We start from the raw sequence: 25,934 nt of genomic DNA, 5'->3' as shown, positions 1-25,934 counted from the left end.
GGAAAGTCAGGGAATCAGTGTCCACCACCGGTTGCCAGCATGTAAGTCCTGCACACTACGTGCAACCACAAACATGTGGAAAGCAAAATTATTACAACAAAATTATCTTTATTTTTTATATGTTCTTCTGCTTGCAGGTCTCTGCGGGAACTTGGTCCATGTTCAGAGTTCTGCAGGTCAGACCTTCACAAAGAGCTAAATGTTATAAATGGAAACACAAAGGGACTCTGATAGGAGCTTCTCACCATTGAGCCAATTGTGATCGTAGGCTTCAGTCCGGATGTAATGCTGGCTGCTGCCCTGGACTGACGTCCGGAAGATTGCAGCGTTTGCCCCCATAAAATCTACCGAGGTGCCGGCGTACAGTTCACCATCTGAGGAGAAATAAAGGAAGACAGCAATGACATTAACCTTATAGGGACCATGGGTATTTTAGAGAAATAAACCTCGCCTGACTTTTTTTTAAATTTTAAATGCTAATAAACACCACCTTTCAATGCCCCATAATGTCCTATACCTTGTTTTTTTTTATTATTTTGAATTGAAATATCATAAACTGCTATGTAAATGAGGCTCCTTTGCTTATTATAATTATAAAGTATTACAATTTCGAAGCATGACTAAAGGTAGTGAAGGGGACTGAAGCACAGCAGCTTTCCGAAATCACTGTCAGCTGCACACACTGTATCTGTTACCAAGTTATACATCTGTTACGACGCCGTTGTGTCGTTTATGTTGAAATAAACCACTTGAGCAATGCAAATGTTTGTTTGAGCAATTATGCATGGTATGCGTGCGTAAAAGCTGTTGTTTTCATAATTTATTGGCTTTGTAAATACAGAAGGCAGCTAGCCGACTGCCAATGACACAGATGCTAAGTGATTGACACTGTTAGGAGGCGTTTCCTAAGGCATCATCGGCTCTGATTGGACAAAAATACGTGTCATGCGCCAAAGACAAAGGCTCTGATTGGAACACCTATTTTGACACAACACTGTATCACTTATGAATAGGCTACAGTGATGCCGGAACTACCGTCTGAAAGCCCGGAGTCTCCCGATTAAGAGGGGAAAAAAGTAAGTTTCTATCTTTTATGGTTCGAAAGTTATGCTTGATTAAACAACATGTTGTTTAATCAAGCATAACTTGATTAAAAACAAGGCACTTTGTTCGTGTGCAGGTTTTTTTTTCCTGGCGGTGGTTCCAGGCAACGTTGGAGCGTTCAGCTGCTTCGAACTTTCACATAAAACATCCTGCTTGTCTGAAGAGAACAGAGAATATTTGACAGCTGATGCGTTAAATACATGCACAGATCTCTCCGTCTGCTCTGTTCCCTCTCAGAGGACGAGCCGTAAAACCAAAAGTTAGGATGTTAATTTGATCAGAGATCAGTATCACTAAAGTGTTAAAGTGACCAAAATTTGAACATTTTTGGTCATCAAATTAAAAGCTGACTTTTGCATTTTCTAGTGATTTGAGTTTTAGTTTTTTGCTTTTCTTTTGTTTTAGAAAAAAAGCAAAATATATAAAGACACATCCACAATCCAAACCAGCTCTTATGTTACGCTTGTGAGTTGCTGTGGCTCCAAAACTTCTTAAATTACTGTTTGGTAAATACAGAATTTATTCCTGGCAGACTTTGTGTCTGTATGTTGCTGAAATGATTCATCTGTGAAGTGAATTTACCTCAACAAGTGATCTGCTTGTCTGTGCCTGTCATCTTTACAGTTGCTTCGAGAAAACAAACACTTTTATTCCTGGTAAGGACCAAGTAGGACTCACCTAACAGATCTGTTCTATAACTATCTATCTATAATCTATATCTATCTAATATTTTGTTCCAATTATAAAGATTATGCAACACATTGATCTGATATGTGATTTAAGTGAGAAGGAATGGCTAAAAATGTTAAATATAGGCAAACAGAATTAGAAAAAATGACTTATTATGAACTCGCTTCATGAGGTTCACCTCTTCAACTGCTTGTTAATGCAAATCAGCCAATCACAAGGCAGCAACTCCATGCATTTAGCCATGTAGACGTGGTCAAGATAACTTGTTGAATGTGAGCATCAGAACGAGGAAGAAAGGCGATATGAGTGATTCTGAACGTAGTCTAGTTGTTGGTCCAAGTGTTTCAGAAACTGCTGATCGTCTTCCATCTTCACACACAACCATCTCTAGAGTTTACAGTGAAAGGTCTGAAAAAAATCCAGTGAGCAGCTGTTGTCTGGACCTAAATGCCTCACTGATGTCACAGATCAGAGGAAAATGGGCAAACTGGTTGGAGGTGACAGAAAAGCAACAAAACAGCAAAATAACTACTGATTCCAACCAACATATGCAGAATAGCATCTCTGAACACACAACATTTCCAACATTGAAGCAGGTCTGCAGCAGCAGAAGACGACACAGAGTGTCACTCCTGTCAGCTAAGAGCAGGAGACTGTGGCAACAACTCGCACAGACTCATCAAACCTGGATGACAGAAGATGAAAAAATTTGTCTGGTTGGATGAGTCTTTATCTCAGCTCCACATGGAGATGGTAGAATCAGAATCTGGTGGAATCAACATGACAGCAACGATGGAAATGATCATGACATCTTCTAAAGGAATGTAAAAGGAGGTTCTGCATGACACAACCACAACAGCCAAGGAAACAGACCAAATAATGCGCATAAAGGATGCAAAAGTTGGATCAGAGTTGAGCATAAATGGGTCTTCAGGACCAATGTGGCATGGTTTAACCATCACAGCCTACCTGACTGTTACTAGGGACCATGTCCATCCCTTTATGTCATGGGTTGCTACTGGCAGTGGTTTGTACTTTTTCTCTCCTGGGTTTTTGGGTAGGGCTGAACAGGCTTCCTGGAGGCTCAGGGTGGAGTCTGGAGTGCCAGTGGAAAAACCTGCAGCTCATCTGGCACTGGCTATTAAAGCTCCAGTCTCTGCCAGATTATCTGACAGTACCTGTGGTACATCCGGCTCTTTGAGGATTCCATGTTCTCGAAGCGTTTGGTAACCATTTTTTTTTTTTTTTTTGCTCCTTCTTGCTACACAGTGCTGCCTTGCCTCACCTGGATCCACTCCACCAATCCCAGAGTGATTACCAGCCGATCCACTTGCCTGCTCGCCCTGCCATCTTGCTCACCACTCCTGAGAACTTGACTACTCCCCTCCAGCCAATCAACCACCCCTGGTCGCAGTAATCCTCATTGTTCCAAGAACCATTTTCTCAGAGACTTCATTTGTTTGGACTCCGCTAATTATCTTCTCCTCCTAGACATACAACCTGGACAGAGAACAACCAAGCAATTCAACTAACTTAAGCAATAAATTCATTCTCACTCGCCGTCTGCATTTTGGGTCCAACTTAGTGTGGCAGTTTTTCCCTGCTGGGACACTATGACCACAGTGTAGCATCCGCCAGGACGTGTACCATGTCACAAAGCTCAACTGAAATCCTGTGTATCTGAAAACACTAATAACTGGTTCCTTTTATCATGGAACAAATAAACCTTATTTTTATTCAACATTTGTCATGTTGATCAGCAGATATCAGTCACTATGAACCTGACCATCATCTCTTTGTGACTTTAAAACTTACACAAACTGCATCTACCCAGTCCAAAAACCTTTTTTTTAAATGTACTGGAATCTGAGGAGGAAGCTCAGGGTCAGCATTCAGATGTGTTTATCTTTACAGTGGGATTCAGTTTCCATTTCCTCTCTCATTTCGCCACCGCATTTCAGCCAAACTAAACCAAAACTAACCAGGAAGCAGAAATGAAAGGCGTGGAGAACAGAGAAGAGGGTTCCTGAGAGGAAGGTTAAACTCATAATATTTCATCCCACCCTTCAGCTCACATACGGGACCTTTAATTGGACCCTTTTTTCTTTTATTTAGTAAAGTAAGTCAAAGAGAGGGGCGATGAAACTTTCGATTTCAGCCTAAAGGTTTTTCCATTTAAAAACACGGAGGTCAAACTGGGTTAGCAGAAACTGTTCCTATGAGCTGCTTTTGCTGCTGAGTCTCCAAACAAGCTGGACTTAAAGAGGCTGTCAGCGTCGTCACACAATTGATGTGTTTTATGTCCTGAATGTCGCGTGGGGCATTGACCGACGTCAGCGTGTGAAATAATTCATTCGGACCACACACACGCCTCAGCCGAGCTGGCGATTGGCGGCGAGGCGTCAGACAGTCGAGGGATTGAATGTTGCACAACATTAATGTCACCAGAAGAGATCAAGAATGACACACAATCATTTAACATTCACTTGTGTGTGTGTTTGTGCTTGTGTGTGTGTGTTTGTGCATGTGTGTGGTCACAGAGTGCATTCTGTATTTGCTCAGTGGATGAACCAACCTGTCAGTCTTGCAGTGAAGGGCTCTCTGGGACTGAAGGGACATCTTCCTCTCCCCGACTCCACTGTGTGGGATAAAGTGAACTCCTGCGGGACAGAGATGTGAAGGTGGGGGGTGGAGGGGACCACACATCAACGTGGGGTGAGTTGTAAAAGATGAAGGCATTTTCTACCTGAATGCATCTGTATAATCCTTACATCGGGATACAGTCCAGCTCTGGGCAGTGAGGCTCATCACAAACCATAAAACCCCTCACACACCCCTGCACATTGAAATCTTGGCTCGGAGGCAAAGCTTTGGCCTCTCATACTTAAAAATGCCATATTTTCATTTAAAAAGCTATTTTTGGTCTGTTCCCAACTTATCGGCAGACCTACAGCACTGTGGAAAACCAGCCCTCATTTCCCCACATTTCTCCTCCAAGCAGCCAGACTTTGTTGAATCTGTGTTTGTGACCAACAGTTCTCCAGACTTAAAAAAAAGATCTTTCAGAGTTTATCTTTGGACATTTTCTGCTTTTTCCCTCATTTTAGGTACAGTGCTTGTACCTGACTGCTCATATATGTGAGCGGCTCCTTCCTTAAAGATGGAACTTCACCATGCAATAATGTCATTTGTGGTCGTTCTGTTCCTGCAGATACCTTTACCAGATGTTTTGCATAATTCTGCATATTTTTATGCTCAATGGTTTGGGTGTGGCAGTTTCTTCTTTTTCTAATTGCTCTGTCTCTTTCTGGTTGTTTTCTGGTCATTTTGTGTGTTATTTGTTTGGTGCGTCAAAATGAAAAGGAAAATACTGCCAAAAAGAGCAGATTTGTTTCCTAAAATGTAATAAATATATCAGAGAATGGTAGTTTCTATTTCATGTGGCATGCTGTTGGAGGCTGCTGGTCTAGCTGTCTACAGCACTGAGTCATTGTGGAGTTTCTTACGTCTGTGTTGTGGCCGAGGTGGACGTATGTACACTGTGGATGGAAGGCGCCGGTGCCACAAGCATAAACATGTGTCTTATTGAAAGGCTGCAGCAGACGCACAAAGTTGGCGCAGTCTCTCTGAAAATCAAACAAATGTTCACATTCAGCACAACTTTATTTACTTTACAGGTAACAGAACTGGCCCACATGTTTGTAGGAACAGTAGGAATAAAATGAACGACAGTTCATAAATCTAAAAAAAGGCGGGCATCAGTGAAAGCTGTGTATTGTTTAATATTGTGCTTGTTTGACTAGTTCCAGCCGCAGTTCAGGCCTCTTACCTCCACACTTTTGCCTGCCAGCCTGCAGTGCTCCACATGTTCTCTGGCAGCCGGCCAGTAGATCTGAGAGGAGTAAAGTACATGAGAGAAAAGTCCAGAAACACTTTCATGGTCAACATCCAGACAGTCAGACGCTGGCTGGAAAAACAAACGGACACAAAATGCTTCAGGTTTAATTCACGTCACACAGCAGGGGGGTAGGAGGGGATGGTGGTGGTGTCACATCATAGACTGTCACATTAAATCACACCAGCTGTGTGATTGGTTAGTGAGGGATAACATCAATAACTTGGAGGTGGACACCAATCAGGTGGTCTACATGGGTGAGCCATGGTGAGGAAAACTAACTGAAAGGTTGTCCGTCTCCTGTTCAGGTCTGAGCCCATAGCGGTAGTGGTCATGTTGTGGTGTCTGCTCTGGTGTGTGGCTGTGGTGGACGTGCCTGTTTCCCTGGCAACCGGATCTCTACCTGAGTCTCATCTGACAATCAATGGCAGTATTTAGGCCCAGTTCTGTCTTCCAGTCATTACAAGATCGTTGTTCACAAATGGTAACAAAGGATGGATCCAGCAGACATAAACCCGGAAGTTAACATTATTTACAAACCAATTTTGTAGAAAAGTGTTTTATAAATGTGTAATATATACGTGTTGTTCCACAGAAAACAATTTTGTGCGGAAACTACAGTAGAATCTAAAGCAGGACTCGAAAGCGGAGACCCATCCAATATGGCGGCGATGCTGCATTACGCTCCAGCACACTATGAGGCGTCTACGTATATTATGTCTATGGATGCTTCTGAAGTAGGAGTTGGGGCTGTGTTGTCCCAGTAATCTCCAGAGACTCAAAAGTTGCACCTTGTTTTTTTTTCTCCCAGTGCCTCACACTTGCAGAATGGAATTACCATGCAGGTGACCGAGAGCTCGTAGCCATAAAACTGGCCAGTGGCGCCATTGGTTGGAGGGGTCCAAGGTGCCATTCCTCATCTGGATGGACCACAAGTACCTGGAGTACTTGCAGTCTGCTAAACAAATGAATGCCCATCAAGCCAGTTGGTCTCTTTTCTTTAACTGATTCAGCTTTTACATACAGGCCTGGGTCCAAGAACCAGAAACCTGACTCCCTCTCTCGTCAAATTACACCTAAGACTTCAGCTTCACCTGACATCATCTTGCCTGCGACTTGTATCATAGATGCTGTTTCCTGCCTGTCTGCTTGCCAACCTGCCACACTTGCATTTGAATCCTAGAAATCACAACAGGTCATCAGGCATTGAAAGGGTCGGAGGTTTGATGCCTCAGTATGCCAATCGATATACAAATTTCCTAAAGTTTTAATATAAACCTCATCTTGTTGGTTCCTACTCAGTCCATCACACAGAAACCTGCTTACAGGAAACTACTGGTACGTTAGGGAAGGTGGTGATGAGGGCTATGGTGATGTGATGATGGTGGTGATCGTCACAACAGTGATGATGCTGAAGATGGTGATGTTGTTTTGGTGGTGCTGCTGGTGATGATGCTGAACATGTCTCACCATCCTTGTGGGCAGATCCAAGCTGTCAGGGCTCAGCAGGTAGATGTGGTCTTTTCCTCCGACAAGCAGCCACCCTCGATCCTCGTCCAGTAGCAATGCCTGGTAGCCGCCGCTGACTCCGCCCTCCCAGAAGATCGCCGAACCGTTCCTCAAATCTGATTAAAGGGGACAGACAGGATAAATCAGGACATTCACTGCTTCATACGACTGTTTTAGTCTCACTTCCAATAAATATATAGAAATTTGCTTTTTGTGTATGCAAAACATCCGCATGCATGTAAGACACGGGATCTACAGGTAAAACGAGACGTGCACAACATGTTCTACATCAGAGGATGGCCCATCAGCTGGTGCAGCTTTTCTTAGATCAGGACGTAAAATGACTTTAAGATGAAATTAAACATCATGTTGGCTCTTCTGCTGGAAACAGATGCTGTTAATGTTCTTCACAGCTAAGTCTTTCTAATTTAACGAGTTTGCCGTCCACATATGTAAAGTTTTGTTTTGAAGCCTTATTTTTTTTCAGAAACACTCATTCTTTTTGTGGTATGGAACCATAATGATGAAGGTTTTAGTCGAGGTAAATTTGACCAAACCACTGCATGTGGTAACTCATAGCAAGCAACCAGAACAGAAAAGAAACAAGAAAAGATGAGATTAAGAGCACGGTCGTAAACCTAACTTAGGATATATTTCCTAAACATGTGTCTGAAATCCTTCAGGTTTAGGTATATCTAACAGCTGAAGGTGCAACGTTTTAAAGAATTAAAGGCTCAACATGAGAAACCTCAATCAAAAAGCCGTAAACCTGTTCAGGGGGTCTAAGAGGTCTGCAGATGGAGGAGTTCAGTAACATATTTGGGTGAATAACTATGTCAAACTTTATTACGTTCAAAATTATTGTTAAATTTGTTCTTTATATGAAGCCTGTGAAGAGTTTCTATGGTTTTCTGGCTCAGGCCCCCAAGCTGGGACTTGAACCTGAAGCTACTGCAGCGAGTACATCTCTTTAGTGAGCTCCGTTCAACCACTAAAGTTACCAGCAGCCTCACATATTCTTTACCTTTATCAAATCAAGAAGTCTTCTAAATAAAGAAAAGATACTTCTACACACTGATAAATGTGTCTGTTCATGAAAGTTTTTCTGATTTTAACAATTTTAATTCACATTTTCTTATTTAAATCTTCTACATAATTGAAAAAATGGTCTAATAAACCAGAGTCAGAAGGTGGATGACAGTCTTCAGCAACATTCCTTTGTTAGATAAAGCAAAGTGATTTTCTTACAGCTGCTTTTTTTTTTAACGTTATAAAGTTCATACTTGTGTATTTGTTTGAATATTTTAGTTGTGAGGTATTTCAGTGCTGACACACACACACACACACACACACACACACACACACACACACACACACACACACACACACACACACACACACACACCCATCAGTGCATTGGTAGGGCTGCAGACCCACTGCCTCTCATCTCTCTGGGGAGTCGGAGTTAAAGCAGGCAGAAAACGACCTGAGCAAACAGAGCAAATTAAGCTTGAAGCTCTGGCTCTGCCTTGCTGCTCGGCTGCCGCGGTGCCGATGCTGTAACACTGTCAGTCGGCCTCCTGGAGCTGTAAGTGATACGGTCCAGACTGGTCAGTACAGCGCTGAACCTACGTGCAATAAATCTACCAGAAATGACAGAGTTTAATAACCGTAATGTAAACCAAAACTAAAACATTCAAGGTAAAAGGAAAATTTCTACATATATTTAATTATTTGAGTCAAACTTTGGCTGACCTCAGTTTCTCGTTTTACAGCCTCATCAGTCAATTAATAGATTAAATCATCATTTCTGAATATACAAGGCGGAAAAAAGTTTCTGAATCCAACATCTTAAATGTAGTGTATCATTGTGTAATTACCTCATTTACAGAAAGAGCTAATTTTTTAAAGATTGCCACAAAACTTTAAATACATAATTTGTCAAATTCCTTGAACATTTCATCGATGGACAAAGTCTCACAAGATTTGATGCAGCAGCACATTAAAACAGAATTTGTATGATTCCACAACCAGCAGGCTGACTGGTGACAAGTGCAGGTGTCAGGATTGGGTATAAAAGTAGAATCTACCCAATCTTTTTTTTTAATTTTTTTTTTATGTTTCCATGTAAGGATAAGCTGTCGTTCACCACATTGGTCCACATGAAGACAATCAAGTTAACCTGATGTGGGAGAGAAGGTGATTTTCCTGAGAGGTCAGTGGTTATTTCATGCATCACAAAGAGAATAATTAAAAAAACAATCATTGCAGATCAGCTGCTCAAAATTCCATGGTTATCTGATTCTACTGTTCACGATTCGATAAACATTCTCTCTTGAACATCTTTCAGACACAATTTACTGCTAGAAGTCACATCATGGAGTCAGTAACACATACAGAAATCACCTTCTGTGAACACATATCAATATAAAATCCACAACTGCAGGTCAAAGCTCCTTCAGGCAAAGAAGCAACATGTAAAAATGATGCAGAAACACAGCAATCTTCTCTGAAGCAAAGCTCATTTAACCTTAATGGTTTGTTACTAATACATATATACATATATACATATATTTACTCATTAATCAAATGTCAAGGTGTCCTGCGATAGACTGGTGAGCTGTCCAGGGTGTACCCTGCCTTTCGTCCAAAGACTGCTGGGATAGGCTCCAGCTTCCCTGCGACCCTTCATTGGATTAAGCGGTTAGGATAATGAATGAATGAGTGAATTGTCAAGGTTTTAATTGTTTAAGACGTTAGAAATAGTGAAACAGGTTTGTCACTGTGTCCTAAAGGCTAGCTTTAGGCTGTTAAAGTTGTTCTTTGAGTGAAACTAAACAAGTTGGTGAATTTCTGTAACTGTAATAGCTTAAAATGTAATAAAAACACCTTTAATTTTTTTATTTTTAGTATTTCATTTTACCATTTCAATGTAGAATGTGCTGCAGTACAAACCCAACAGAAGTTGGATAGAGTCCTGCTTCCACTGTGGTCCATCAGTTTCTTCATAAAGAGGGTTTTTAATAAACTGAAGATAATGATTGTTTTCGTCTTCCAGAGGAACTTCTGCTCATATCTGAATCTAAACCCAAAATCACAAGTACCTCATTTTGAGCTTTGGCCTTGTCCCAAGCACACAGAGATTCCTCCCAATTCTCTGAATCTTTTGATCATATTACACTAACAAAGGTGGGATCTTAAGTCTTTGCAATTTTTTATGGAAGAACATTGTTTAAAAACTTCACCAACTGCAGCTTGTGGCAGATTGATGAACCTCTCTGCTCTGCCTCTCTGAAATGCTCCTTTGGTTACAGACCAAATCTAATTAGCTGTAAAATGCTGCTCCAGTTGTTACTGATTATGCCAAAATTCTTTTCCAGCCTTGCTTTGTCCCTCATCCACCATTTCACAAATGTGTTACTGCCATCAAATTCAAAATGTGAAAATATTTTCCATGAAATGGTCAAATGTCTCAGTTTCAACATCTGATATCTTGTTTATGTTATATAGCGTTGTTATAAATATATATATTATTTCCTATGGAACAGGGTCTCCAACTCCGGTCCTTGTGAGCTACCATTCTGCAGGTTTTAGTGTTGCAACCAAAGACTGTATAAAGAGATGGACGGAGCCTCCGTGACGTCACCCATATGTTTCTGAAGAGCTGAATTGAAGCTAGGTGGGCGGTTCTTACCGCCGCCATCTTGGCAGGGGCATGCGTGTCGTCTCACCCGGTAAATACAAATATGGGCAAAGAGGTGGAGCTGAGAGGGGGACTGTGAGCAACGAACTCCAAGCTGCCTGTAGCTAAGAGCTAACCGAGATAACCCAGAGTTAACAGAAGCTAACAAGCTAACAGAGGTAAGCAGGCTAAAGCTACGTCACGTTGTTAACCGGCTAAAAACTGCATTTGTTCTACATTGTTCTTACTTGAAACGGGAGATCGGGTACCCAAAAAATGCCAAATTTCGAGATTAAATTATTTTTAAATGGGGGAGATAGAAGAAAATTCCCCCCCCCCCACAGTTGTCATGAAGGTAAACCTGACCTATTAAACCAAAAATGGATTTTATACCAAGCTCTAAACATGTTTATTTCTCCTGTGAAGTTGGCCTTTCTAACATGGGAGTTTATAGGGATTTGCTCTGTTTGGAAGTCCCTTGTGGATGAGAGGAGAACTTCCTCATGGGCTTTACTTTTTACCGCCGCAGGTTGATGCTTGGTTGGGACACACTTGACCCAGATCAATGGCTCATTAACAGGCAGGTGCAGAAGATGATAAGGTCCTGGAGAACTTTTCCATTTAAAGTGTGTTGTACCAGGGGAACATTAAAACCTGCAGGATGGCAGCTCACGAGGACTGGAGTTGGTGAGCCCTGGTCTAAAGGGAGTAATATATAAGTTTATGAGATTTGGAAATCATTGCGTTCTGTTTTGTTTACACTTTACACAGTAGCTTAACGTTCTATAGTATTTGTCCAAGGTTAATATCTAAACATGGCAAACAGTCCATGGTCTTCAGTGATCTAACAATGTTCTTATAACTCGGACACCTGCAGTACATTTATGTTTACTGAAGGTAAATCTGTGGAATCCAGATGTGTAATTAAACTTGATTGAAAGCAGCTAATTAACCGTGAAATTTTAAACATTTTACAGCCGTTGCATCAGCCAGATAGCCTGCTGCTTTGACCTGAATTCACTGCAAATAATCACCTGGAGGAGTGAAGGAAACTAACCGTGAAACTCTGTCAGACTGTCACGACATTCGTCACGGCCGGGGGGGAAAGAAGCCGACCCCACACTGTGGAAGTGCAGAGACACTGCTTCTGCATCCTGCTGGCTCTAAAAGAAGGATGAGTCGCAGCTTTGTACAAAAACACGCCCAGAAAGAAATAAATCACTGTTCTGGCAATCATGCTGCAGGTGACAGCAGAGATTCAGTTTGCTAAACGGCCGTGGAGGGAAGACCTGACTAATAATGGAAACCTCGACTGTAGAAATATGTGTTCAGGTTTGTTTTTACAGCCTTTATTTGTATTTAGTCTTCAAGAGTTTTGGAAGACGATGTTAAAGAAAATGATAAATGACACGATGGATGGAAATGGCTCCTCAGTTTTCCAATGAAAGTCTCGTTCCAGTATGAAAAAGAGGTGAAGAGACGCACCGCCTATTTATCCCTCCATTATTATTTGTCAGATTCACTTTGCATTACTGTCAATTAAACACAAATTCAGACATAAAATTTTAGCTGTGATTCAACACCTGACTGCATTCATTTAAAGAACTAAACCATAACTAAGTCTCACAGATCATGACACACGGTTCCAGTAGATGGTGACATCCATGTGAGACTAGGTTCTGGTTTTGGTTTAGTCCTTATTATGTTTGTGTTTCTTGATTTGTTCCCTTAGTCTGTGGATCCTAAATCCTGGTCCTCAACTGCCAGTGTCCTGCATGTTTTATAGGTTTTCCTGCTTCAGCAAAGCTGACTCATGTCAGTGTAATTCAGTGGTGTCCAAAGTCGGCCCTGCAGGTTTTTAATGTCTCCCTGCTCCAACACACCTGGCTTGACTGAATGAATGAGTGACTGATTCATTTGAGTCAGGTGTTTGGAAGCAGGGATACATGGAAAACCTGTAGGATTGTGGTCCTGCAGGATCAGAGCTAGACACCCCTGGTGTAGGAAGACATGTGGAGATTTCATGTTAAGTTCTGCACAAGTCAGAGTATGAATCAGGTGTGTTGCAGGAAATTTCTAAACCTTGCAGGACATCAGCCCCTCTAGGACTCATAATCCCTGCCTGTCTCTTCTTTGCTCTTGTTGGCGTTAGTTTCCTGCTCCCCTGTCACACCTGATGTGGATGAGCTGATTGTCTCATCCTCTCCTTGTTAGTATTTAGATCCCTCAGGTGATGTATACCCTTTTGTTCTCTGGCAAAATCCTGCCATGGTTTTCCCTGAAGCTTCCGGCTAGTTAGGTTGTGTCTGAGGGAAATGCTGAGGGTGATTCAGTCAGAACTTAAGGAAAAACAAAGGACATGAGGAGTTCTTGCAGAACCGGGGGGTCCAGCTCAGTCCTCAAGGGCCACAATCCTGCAGGTTTTTCATGTATCCCTGTTCCAACGCACCTGACTCAAATGAACCAGCCATTGTGCAGAACTTTGTTGGCTGTTGGATCCATTAAATTGACACAAGCCAGCTGTGTTGGAACAGGGATACATCAAAAACCTGCAGGAGGCTGAGTTTGGATATCCCTGTTTTAGAGTTAGTCAAGAATAACAAGAAGTTTTAAGAAAAACACAAAAGTTTAAGGCACAAAGAAAATATTTTCCACTTGCTATTGAGTGATTAATTATGACTAGAATAATAGTTGCCTCCACATGTTGTACAAGACTAAAAACGATATGTTTGTTTGATACCGATCGCAGCAACAAATGGAACATAATAATTTGCAGACATTTTTGTAAATTGACTGATAATTATGTAAAAATGAACATTCCCTCTAATATCATTATTCTATGCAACTGCAATGACTAAAAGATTTAACATATTAATCTTTTTCTAAATGATTACAACTATAAAGATGATGATGTACTTTGTAGCAATGGTTTACTGGGTTTGCTTGTTCTAAATGTTGATGGGAATATTTCTCTTCAAGGTTTTGCTGATTTGCATAATATTTGTAGTGGATTTGTGTATTTAATCACTCTAAGTTGCCTTGTGTGGACAACAAATATTCCAGCAGATGTTTTAAATAATAAAATGACACAAATAGTCAAGTGAAATAGTCCAACGTTTAGTTTAGCTAAAAACAAATAAGAAAAACAAATAAAAAAAAAACAGTCTCTCAGGATCCAGTTCCTGAGTCAAGTTTTTTTCTTAATTTGATTCTCTTTTGCAGTTCTGCCGTTGTAGTTCTGTACCTAATTCTCCTGTCATTCCAGATTCCTCGTCTGCCCCTTTCATGTGTGTCTCTCAATTACCCTCATTTGTTTCACCTCTGTCTCTCCCTCCTTTGAGTGTATTTAGACGTCGGGCCTTTCTTCTAATTCTCCCACCAGTTTCCAAGTGTTTTTAGATCCCTTTTCTGTGTCTTTTTTGCCCCATCCTTGCCTGCCCATTCCTATTTTCTGGTTTTGTGAGTTTTGACCAGTTTCTTTATTGCCTACTATTCCTGCCAGCTGATTCTGCGTTTTGTTAATAAAGAACTATTTGAAGTTATCTCTGTCCAGTGTGTGTGTACACCTCCTACCCAGACCTGACACAATCTCTATGTTAAAATAAACATATTTAATCAGTGCAAGTAAACACTTGTTTTCCAGCAACTTTTTGGGCATTTTTTCTGTCCTCAAAGCTATATTTTCCAGTGACAAATTGGTAAGTAAAGAGCAGGCATGTGCTGTGAGCTTCAGGTCCCAAATTGCCCTGGATATACAAACGATCATTTACATGTATAGGCAGGTAAGTGTCTGCTTAATCTAAGAAATTCAAGATCTTAAGGCATTAAATACTTGTAAAGCTGGCTATACGATTCAGTAGCAATCCCTAGACTAATTAACCTTGTATGCCATGACAACCAGTAGAGTATGTTGACATTTTTCCTCAAAAGAAAGACGTTGAAAATTGTTCAAGCCTCTTTAGCAGAGTCATCACTCCTTTAAGAACGACTTGAAAACAATCCACTCCTCCTTTTCAACGTATGTAGACTACTGGCATAATGCAGTAAAAAGGCAGCGTATTGATCTGCCTTTTTACGTATATGATATTATATTGGGAAACTAACCGCACATGCATAAACACACATAGTTGCGACGATACGAGAGGAAAAGGCAGAGCAGGACTGTCCTACAGCCTCGAACGTACAGCACGTGATTTGTGCAGCTTCTCTGCCTGGCCAAGAGGAGGTGCTGTTGAGTCATTTTTATTTAGCTTTGAAAAGAACTGAATACCATCAATTTCAAATTGATTGGTAGTACAGGCGATAGGAAATTATCATCGGAAAAATTATATTAAAGACAGGAAATATAAAACAAAGTGAAAAATGTATATACTAATGATTAAGATGGAATGATTTCATTTATTTCTTACCGCCTTGGGTAGGCACTGCCTACCCTGACTGCACCCCACTGGTTAAAGAGTCATTGATGGAAAAAAAGGAGATAAATCATTCGAACTGAGCATGTATCTAACGCCCTGTTTCTAAAGCGATACTGAGACTGTAAAAAGCAAAGGTTTTGTTGAGTTTGCTTCCTCATTACATGATAACAGGGTTTTGGGTGCAAAAACAAATCAAAGGTTTGAGAATGGGCTCCAGAGTGAAATTTTCATGCAATGCAAAGCAAATCTTGTCCCTGTAAATAAATCTGATCATATTCCAGTTCATGTTTAATTGAGGCAAAGTGATCTAATTAGTTGTTACATGATGGACAGATTTAATATTATCATAACTTACACAATGCCTACCAGTTCAGAAAAGATTGTTTTTCTTTTTTATTTTGAACATTTTAACAGCTGAAATGCTCAATAATCACTGCTGGGATAGGCTCTGGCCTCCCCGAGACCCTTCATTGGACTAAGTGGTTAGGATAATGAATGAATGAATGAAATGCTCAATAATCCTGAGCTAAAAACAGTTGTATCTGCCATGTTGTATCAGTTTTGCTGTTTCCATTTCTCATAATCTTCCCTGAAACTCATTTTGTCATGTAACGTAATGGTTGACATATCAAAATAAGGAGTGTATGGTCATTTTCGTCCTTGTATGTGAATGTGAAAAGTTTTAAACCATCCCTTTTGATTAGTTTGAAACTTAAGTCAAGGTCGATCAGATCAGTAGACATGTTTACATGACACATCTTTACTCTGATTGGACATTCAATCGGATTTAAAGTGCTCCATGCAAATGCAGCTCATGCAGTCCAATTCTAAAATCTCAGTGGGATTTTGGGTAAAGTAAATATACAAAAACTTATATGAAGGAATTGTTTTTATTTGATATCAGACACCAAATGTATCATTCACATCTGGAGATAATCCAGCTTCGGCAGTTCAGCGGCTGAGCGAAATCTTCACAGCAAAGTAACTAAATATAATCCCAACGAGTACATGACTGAATTCAGGAGAAACTGTGTGAACAGAACATGTGTAGAAGTGCATTAAAGTCTAAAATTACAGCTATAACTGGAATAAATCAATGAATATTCAGAGCACACATGCAGATTTATGCTGTGCAGATTTCAGGTCAAAGCGAACAAACGTTTATCAAAAGCAAGCAGAATTACAAAACTGTAATTCAGAATTTCCTCAAACATATTTCACAAAAAATAAACTAAGAGTACATTAAGAGGTGACAGTATCTCAACTTAGCTGTATGGTCCAGCTCACCAGACCGACCCACTGAGCTACATGGAGCTGGAGACATAACAGGGTAAGCAGGACCTTATTTATGGACCTGTTGCACTTGGCTCTGAGTCCTCCACATCCCATCCATCAGATGCAGTGCTGATGGGAAATCAACCACATAATTAAAAGAAAACTTAGCAGGGGATAACTCAGTGTTCTCCCTGAGGGGGGACGCGATGGAAAATACCACATGAAATACGGAGGAGAAAGCCAAATGCTTTACGTCACACAGAATCATGGTACACTTTAATCTGTCATTCACTGCCCTAAGGTTTTCCATTACTTTCCCTGATAACTTGTATAACCTCCTACATTATTTAAAGTCAGCAGTCATCCAGAAAATGGACCTGTAATCTGCAGAAAGATGAGGATTTCCACACTGCAGTGAAAATATGTTAACGTTAAAATAAAGCACATTAAAGCACAAGTCCAGCCGGTGTTTGTCAGGGTTGAGACCATCATTCAGTTTCAGTAAGTCTGGTTAAAGTTCAGTTCTTTTTATTTTTGCTCCAGAGTTTAAATCGATTGATAATCTGGATAAATACTGACTGGTGAGTGTGAAAAAATTAGAACTTTTCAATACCTTAAGTAGGTGACAGCTGCACGGTGGTGAAATGGTTCGCACTGCCGTCTCACAGCAAGGAGGCTGCTGGTTTGAGCCTTGGCTGGGGGGAGGTTCGAACAGTCTGTGTGGAGTTTGTATGTTCTGCCTTTGTCCCATTCACCAGACATGTGTGTTTGGTTAATTGATCCCATGTATGTAAAACTGGATAAGAGCATCTGGGACTTCATTAGCTGAAATTATATCAGTGAGAACATGACTGTCCAAAGAACTGATAAATACATAGATCAATGAGAAACATGGCAATCTATTTGGTCATGGCTTCAAAACTCCAGTCCTAAAGGAGTTAAATGGTGTAATTAATGTGTCAAAAAACTGTTGATCCATGTACATTAAACAATCTCAGGTACCTGATCAGGTTCTGCCCTCCAGTGGATTACTTCTTACAGAAACTCTTTTCCTGAAGACTTCTTTAGAAAACTTTAGTGGGGCTCATAAAACTCACATTAGGTGCTCCAACTGGGCATTTATCCTGCAGTCACAGCGTCTCTGTCCTGTCCCTCAACAAGTCAATAAAATTAGAGACCCGTTCTGGACCACTGTCTTTAATCATCAGGGTGTCAACTGGAACGGTGGCAGATAGACCTGGACTGGTCCACCAGTCTACAACGGGGGCCATAAAACTTACAGCTGAACCACACAACTCTGAACTAGACTAAGCGGTATAGAAAAGAAATGAAAAAAATGAATGAAGGATATTAGTAACAGTCCTATAACCCACCAGGAGTTTAATTTCTGCCTAAATTTAAACAGTCGTCTCCAGTAAACATCTGCTAACTTCAGTCCTGCTGTCTCTGCAATGAGAGACTGAAAGAGTTAATGCTCCATCTTAACTTGCAGTCACTGATTTTTACAAGTGCGGCATCATCTCATAACATGAGCTTTGGAAATGTCTGTGTTGTGACTGAATTTCCATGAGAAATAAACATTTAGCTCACATGGAGTTTACAGGCTGAAGCTTTGCTAAAAAGACATCAGGAAAATATGAGTTCTGGCATCAGTAGGAAAATTCTGGAGAGATTTTAACAGAATTAATGCACCAATTATCATCTATAATAAACAATAAAGTTTGTTCACCCCCAGTCTAAGCCTCAGCACATGTATGTTCCAGCTTCCATTTTGACAGACCATCATCTTGACAGGTAGCTTGTGTTTGTTCTGCTGTGAAGGCTGAATGTGGACACTGTCTACTTTCTGCTGCGATGCTGCAGCACTGATGTTGTCATGGTAGTAGGCCACTTCGGTTTCACAGTGGCCGCACTGTAATCAGTCTATATTTCTCTGATTTTGTGCCTTATTGTTCTCTATGGTTTACTGCTGCTCAAGCCTGCTACAGCACAACATAACATGTAAACATGTTGCACAGTCTCCAAACACCGTGACCACTAAAAACACTATTTTTTTTATTAATAATTGGCACTGTAGATTTTATGTAATTGAGTAACTTGAGGATTCATTTCAGCCTTTGCACTCAAAATCCTGCAAATCATCTACAAGATCAGAAGTTCAAGTATCATGAAGTAAAATACCCCCTGCAGTCTTTTCTAATGCCTTGGATCATCATCTGTAGGTGGTGAGAATTATTATGAATTATGAAGAAAGTAATAGCAGAAAGTCTCATTGAGAGTGTGTTACAGGCTGAGTAACAGCCTGTGTTACAAGCTGTGTAACAGGCTGTGTAACAGTCTATGTTACAGTCTGTGTAACAGTCTGTGTTACAGGCTGCGTAACAGTCTGTGTAACAGGCTGAGTAACAGTCTGTGTAACAGGCTGCGTAACAGTCTGTGTAACAGGCTGAGTAACAGTCTGTGTAACAGGCTGAGTAACAGTCTGTGTAACAGCCTGTGTTACAGTCTGTGTAACAGGCTGTGTAACAGCCTGTGTTACAGGCTGTGAAACAGTCTGTGTAACAGGCTGTGTTACAGGCTGTGAAACAGACTGTAACACAGGCAGTAAATTAAGTCAAAACATTTACATTTACAAGACAAATTTTGAATCTGTGTAGTGATGAGAGTCATTTTCCTTTCAGATTGGAATCAGTCACATAACTCCATCCAGTTCTGAGTCTCTGGCTTAAATGTGTGTATTTGTATAAAACATACAAATGTAAGTTGCCATTTTAACTAGATTACCATGGAAACAGGCAGCATTTTTCTTAAATGAGAATGACTCCAATCCTATTTACACATTTATTTATGGCTGTTAAAAAACTGGTCTGGAGCTTCAAGACTTGCACATAGCTTGTGATGGTGGCGTTTAGATTAAGGTAGTGACACTTGAACAAGGAAAAGATTGACTGTAGGAAGTCTAACGCTTTGATGAGGTTAATCACCTGAAAATAAGATGATAAATGACGGTTATGAAACAAAAGATTGATGATTGATTGATCCTTGACACTCCAGACTGGCAATCGGCCCTTAGACGGCTCAGTGTAAAAGTTGTATTAGATTAGAAGCACAACCGTTCTGACTGAGAGCGAGTGGAGCTCAGACAGCGCAGCGTGTTGCTCTTTACACACAGACAAAAACAAGTATTAGATAAGAAGTGACAGGATTCCTCACCTGTCAGACATTTCTGTCTGCTGCACGTCAAATGTCTGATTATCAGCTGCCGTCAAATACCAACACGTTATAACAGCAGCAACAACGCCTGAGGTTTACCACTAACACACAAATATGAGCAGGAGAGTGTTTTTCACTACAAGATGTTTCTCCCATCACAGAGAAAAACATCTGAACTCAGTCTGGCAGCCTCTCTGACTGAACGACAGGCGCCACAACAAAGGTTTACACTTTGGATGTAAAAGGAAATATTCATAACTCCTCAGTGGGAACTTTACTTTCATTTATGTTTTTGCTCCAGTTAGAGGATTTAAAGGAAAAAAAAATCTATTTTACTCCAGTTTGAATTTCTACATTGTAATTTTAACTGGATTCAAAGTGTATTTGGAAATCTTGAAAAAAATGTGATATTTGACCACAAATATGTCCTCTTTCCCTTCCTGTATCGTCATGATTTCACGGTATTTTCTTTCAAACATTAGCGAAAGCCAAACCAATCCAAACTGCACCAAAACCACATTAACTTTGACAGTAAAAAACAGATGGAGGACATCTACAGCCAGTCTCTCCTGGCAGGCGTTAGACGCGTTTGGACAAAAAGCAGAAATAGTTCTGCAAATGCTGGAAAAACCAGCTTAGATAGAAGCCTGGCTTCCTGTCTGAGCCATAAGCAGCTGCTCCATTACCTTTAGAAGTGGGTGTGAATCCTGGATCAGTGGGTTTGGAAAGTTAGAGATAACACTGGCAGCCCATATCTGATGATTCACAGGTGAGGAGGGAAGCGAGTCTCCAACACAGAGACCATAAAACCAGTTTTACGATGTGTCCTGCATGATAAGAAACATGCTAACAAGGCACTAAACTCATGTTACATTTTACTTTTCTTTTTTTTTTTCTTTTTTTTTTTTTAATTTGTCTTGTCCAGCATTTAAGCAAGCAGACTGATGTTCTGGATGCTGTGTTCTGCTGAGCAAATTTATTTTGCCAAGGGGAACTTTTATAGATGTAATGATCCCCTTGTATTTCTTGATTCTTATTTTATTTTTCTATTTGCTTTGGATAATAGTTAACTATTATTAACTATTATTATTAACTAACTATTAAATAGTTAATAGTTAGTTACAGAGTTTATGCGTATATGCACGTATATGCACATACATACCCACCTACATATATATGTATATACACTCGCACATACAGTATATACATACATACATATATATATACACACAAACATACATACATATACATACATATACACATACATATCCATGCACATACATATAGACATATACATACATACATATGTACACACACATACCCACCCACACACATAAATATATACACCCACACAAGCCAACTCTAGATTCATGGTCCCTGTGGAGAACAAAACCATTGACAATCAGGAGGACCAGAAACTAGCAAGTTAAATCAAAAAGACAGAGAGAGAGGTACCTGCTGTAAACTTGCTGGATGACTCAGTGACTGTGACACATGCAGAACATCCATGCAGAACATTTAGAGTGGAACGTGTTCAGAGAAGAGTGATCATGCCAATGTGACCCCGCCCGCCTAGGGCTAGAGGCAGGCCAGGAGAACCCAGAGACCCGGGTAACCGACAGTCACCCCCAGGCACAGACCCCAACCACCCCACTCCGGAGCCAGCCATGCATCCGCCCAGGAAGTGGCGAAGGAGGTCCCCAACCAGAGTCCCCCGCAGTAAGGGGGAACAGGCCCCAGCAGGCCCAGGCCGGCAAGGGCCGATCCCACCGGGCACCGGCCACCCAGGGCAGACAGAGCGCAGGCCCAAGGGCCCCAAGAGCCCGAGAGCAGCCCCCCGCCCCCGCAGGCAGAGGGTACAGCCCACACCGACGGAGGACCAGGATCCCCAGACCGCCACCAAGCGGCAGCCAGGTCGCACCCCAGTGCGCCAGCTGCGCTCCCCGGGTACAGGACACCACCCCCCCACCACCAAACCACACACACATAAACATGCATACCCTCCCTCCCCCAACACGCACTCCCCTCTCAGCCCCCATCCACACACCCCTCCGCAATCCACACACATCTCCCATCACACACACAACCCCACCCCACCTCTACTCACTCACTCACCCATACCAAGTCACACAAACCACAACCGACCCCGCCCCCACACACGCTCACACCCCACCAACCCATCCCTCTACTTCTACCCGACCACACATGCCCCACCAAACACCCTTCCACCACCCACAGCCCCCCCACAGACACCCTCACTCCTCCAACACAGGCACACCCCATTACATACAACCCACCCACCAACATACCCCTCCACACACACACACACACACATCTACTCATCCGCACACATCCCTATCCCCTCACCCCCCTACCCACCTATATCCCCAACCCTAATCCCCCCCTCAGCCACCGCACCATCCATCTGTAACCCCATACACCTACTCCCACACATCCTCACCTCACCCCTCCATCATGTCCCATGTGAGATGTCCCAGAGGGGGCAGAGGACAGGATGGCCCCGATCAGGGCCCCCATAATTACCGCCCACCACTCCCAGCGTCCCCCCCACCACTCCACAGATGCAGCTGACCCAGCACCCCCCCCAGGGCCGGCGACAACCCTCCTACAGCCAGGCCAGCCAAGACTCAGGTCTAATGGATGGCACTCTTCCCCCACCCGTACCCTCCCCCAGTAAAGCCCCGAGAATAGGGGCATGAGAGGACCCTATCGCCCCTGCCTCCCCCCCGCTTATGACTGATTGTGAAGTATGTATTAGTTGCAATTAAAATTGAGGGAAGTGCCACGCGGTGTCGGGAGAGGGACCACCTAAGCAGCCCCGCCCACCATACACCGCACGCCCTTCCCCCTAATCATGTGAGTTGTCAGTGTTTTGGTGTTTTGATGTCTAAGTGTAATTAAAACTGGGAGGTGAGCCGAGGCTGGGTGCAGCGATCAAGACCACCTTGATGGCCTTTCTCACCACCCAGCGCCACGTGCACACCTCCCAATACCCTGCCTGTGTGTGATGGGGAGCGGGGAGGAAGAGGGGTCGAGGGATTTAAGTCTGGAGGAAAGCTCACCCTCCTCCAGAAGGCGAGCTGCCAGCAGCACTAGGCATGCCCCCCCTCCCAGGGCCTCCCAAGGACCAGGACAAGCCAGGGGCAGCCATCCCCGTAACCAGAGCCTTCGGCGACTCTAACCAGAGAGTCATCACCGACCCAAGAGGGGACCAACTCACCACACGCAGAAGGGGGGCATGAGGACAAAGAAGAGGAGGGGTGGCAGAAGGGGAATCCCAGACCGATTGTCCACCGCCCCCTCACTCACAGAGGACACCCCCACCTGGGGACATGAAGTCCCCCCTTGTCCACACATCGGCACTTTCACACACATCTGCCACTGTCTCAGCACACACACCTACACCCACCCACACACACACACACACTTCCCGACACATACAGGTCCACCCAGCCACACATTCAGCCCACCCTCAAAACCATCCTCCTGACCCCCACATCACATCCAAATCTCCCCCACCCCCATCCATCACATCTACACTTATCCACCAGCCCACCACACACATGCACCACCCACTCCCCCATACATACACCGCTGCCTATCCCCCCCCCCCCACACACACCCGTATACATGCACTACCGCCACTCCCCACATACATGCATCACCCCACTCCCCCACACACACGGCACTACCCCCCCCCCCCCCCCCACAGATACCACAACACCCCCCCACAAACACACGCCCACCCGTATACATGCACCACCGCCACTCCCCCCCACACACGCATCATCACACTTCCCTACCCACACACATCCACACACCTATGTACCGCCACCAGTCCTCAACACACACCCCTCCACACACACACATCCCATCCACACTATCAAACACCCCCCACTCCCCAAGTCCCAGGGTCGCAACCAGGCACCAGAGCATGTACCTGCCCGCCGCCGCAGCGGCAGGTCCAGGTCAGCCCAGCACCCCCCCCCCCCCCCCCCCCCCCCCCGGCACAAGCCGACCCCCCACCCCCAAGAGACAAGGGACAACCCCGGGCACCGGAGCCCGGGACCCCGCCCAGCCCACCCCACAGCGGCACAGCGCCCGTTATGGAGTCAAGCCCGCCAACCCATCACCCGCCAGCGACCTCGCCCCGCCGCCGCGTGGCAACTCCAGCCACCGGCCCATCCAGGTCCACAGTAGGGCTAGAAACCTAGCAACCCCAGCAGTGGAGCAGTCAAATTCCCCCCCCCCCCAGGAGCCCACCACAGACCCACAGCCTCCAGAGACCCCCAACCGGCCACCAACCCCGAGCACAATAAGGTCACATTCTCCCCCCATACTAAGTGATGGAGCTGATCACAGGGGACCAGAGGGAATGAAGTTCAGCTGACTGATCCCTTGAAGAGGCAGACATCATCTCGATACTGATGTGATCTAATAAGAGATTTCTGAACTGCTGGATACACAGACTGTTGTGATCCTGTTCCCTGGTGGGCGTGTTTGGCATCCTAGCACCTGATCTTCATCTTGGCAATCAGCGGCAGCACTATTTAAGATCCGCCCAGCCTGCTGTTCATCGCCAGATTGTTGAACGTCCTGCGGTACAACTCTCGGCCTGAAAGATTCTTCCCTGTGTGTAGCCCTGATCGATAACCTGTGTGTTTTTTCCCCGTCAGAGATTCTGCCTGTTTGCCCGATTGCTGCCCTGCCGCTTGCCTGCCTGCCTGCCTGCCTGCCTGCCTGCTCGCCTGCCTGCCCGCCACTCTGTCCGCAAGGTTACCTCCCCGCTTGTCTGCCTGCTGACTAAACCTATCTTCCGCATCCACCTGGGAAGGAATCAGAAATCAGAAGGAAGCAAATAAATTATTGTTGAAACTCCAAGCCGAGTCCGCATGTGAATTCTCCGCACTTGACGTCAACCTAACAGAACAATCTGGCCACAAATGGATTCAGCGGACTCGAACCCGGAAGTCGCCTTGGACCCACTACAACAAGCCCTCTCAGGTCAGAATGCTCGCCTCGCTCGACATGAGCAGATGATGTTAACTCTGGATCAAAATTACCACACCATACTCTCTCAGCTGGCTCAACTAACCGTGCATATCGCTGGATTAACCCCTCCTGCTCCTCACCAGCCTCCGGTTCCCGACGCACCCGCAATTCAGCACGGTCCCGCAATCACAGTAAGAGAGACACACATCCCAGATCCTAAACCCTACGCAGGGGATTTAGGAAAATGTAGAGGATTTCTCCTTCAATGCTCCCTTGTTTTTGACCAGAAACCACTCACCTATGCTAATGATAGATCCAGGGTTTCATATGTTATTGGGCTTCTGGAAGGAAAGGCATTGGCATGGGCGGAGGCAGCATATGATCAGCAGGGTTTCAGAAACTCATCCTACTCCTCGTTTGTCGAGGAGATGAAGAAAGTTTTTGACCATCCAGTTAGGGGAGGAGAAGCAGTCAAACGTCTTCTTAATCTCCGTCAGGGAGATCGGTGTGTTGCTGACTTTGCTATTGATTTCAGGATAGCAGCTGCGGATTCAGGTTGGAACAACGAAGCACTCCGGGACATCTTCGCTAATGGGCTAAGCAGTCGGATTAAAGACGAGCTGGCCACCCGAGACACACCTGACTCTCTGGATGAGCTAATTTCTCTCGCCATACGACTCGATAACCGGCTACGGGAAAGGGACAGAGAACGGCGTTCTAGCCAATATCCTGGGGTGCCCTCTGGAGCAACTACTTTCCCTCTGCCTTCCACAACCATATCTACGGAGGAGCCCATGCAGCTGGGCAGGGCTCACCTCTCCCCGGAGGAGCGGCAGAGGAGAAGGAACTCTGGAGATTGCTACTACTGTGGGAGATCTGGACACAGGATATCTCTTTGTCCAAACCGGGTAAAAGACCAGGGTCGTCAGTAGCAGCAGGAGTACTGACGACCACATCCCCCAAGGAGATCCCGCACACAAGGACACTTATCCCGGTAACCCTGTTCACAGACCAGACCCCCCATTCTGTTGAGGCATTAATTGATTCCGGAGCTGAGGCCAATTTCTTGGATAAGACCTTGGCCACCACCCTGGGAATAGGTGCAGAGACTCTTTCTTCCCCCATGTCAGTACAG

The 25,934-nt window shown here is 43.7% G+C and overlaps 1 protein-coding gene across 2 annotated transcripts in view; it reads right to left on the bottom strand.

Annotated features, from left to right (window-relative positions):
• LOC306757489 (semaphorin-3D) overlaps positions 1-25,934 on the bottom strand; it is a 146,776-nt gene that overhangs the window by 24,653 nt on the left and 96,189 nt on the right. For both annotated transcript variants that reach the window (XM_079242557.1, XM_079242558.1), the window contains exons 3-7: positions 7,160-7,314; positions 5,624-5,686; positions 5,301-5,420; positions 4,370-4,454; positions 246-374 (exon numbers count right to left, since the gene is read on the bottom strand). In XM_079242557.1, coding sequence (XP_079098683.1) covers positions 246-374; positions 4,370-4,454; positions 5,301-5,420; positions 5,624-5,686; positions 7,160-7,314 — 552 coding nt within the window. The remainder of the gene's footprint in view (positions 1-245; positions 375-4,369; positions 4,455-5,300; positions 5,421-5,623; positions 5,687-7,159; positions 7,315-25,934) is intronic.

Source organism: Telmatherina bonti, assembly GCF_933228915.1.
Source record: "Telmatherina bonti genome assembly, chromosome: 6".
NCBI lineage: Eukaryota > Metazoa > Chordata > Actinopteri > Atheriniformes > Telmatherinidae > Telmatherina > Telmatherina bonti.
Note: the sequence above shows the minus strand (reverse complement) of the source record. Positions and strands in the feature narration are given on the sequence as shown.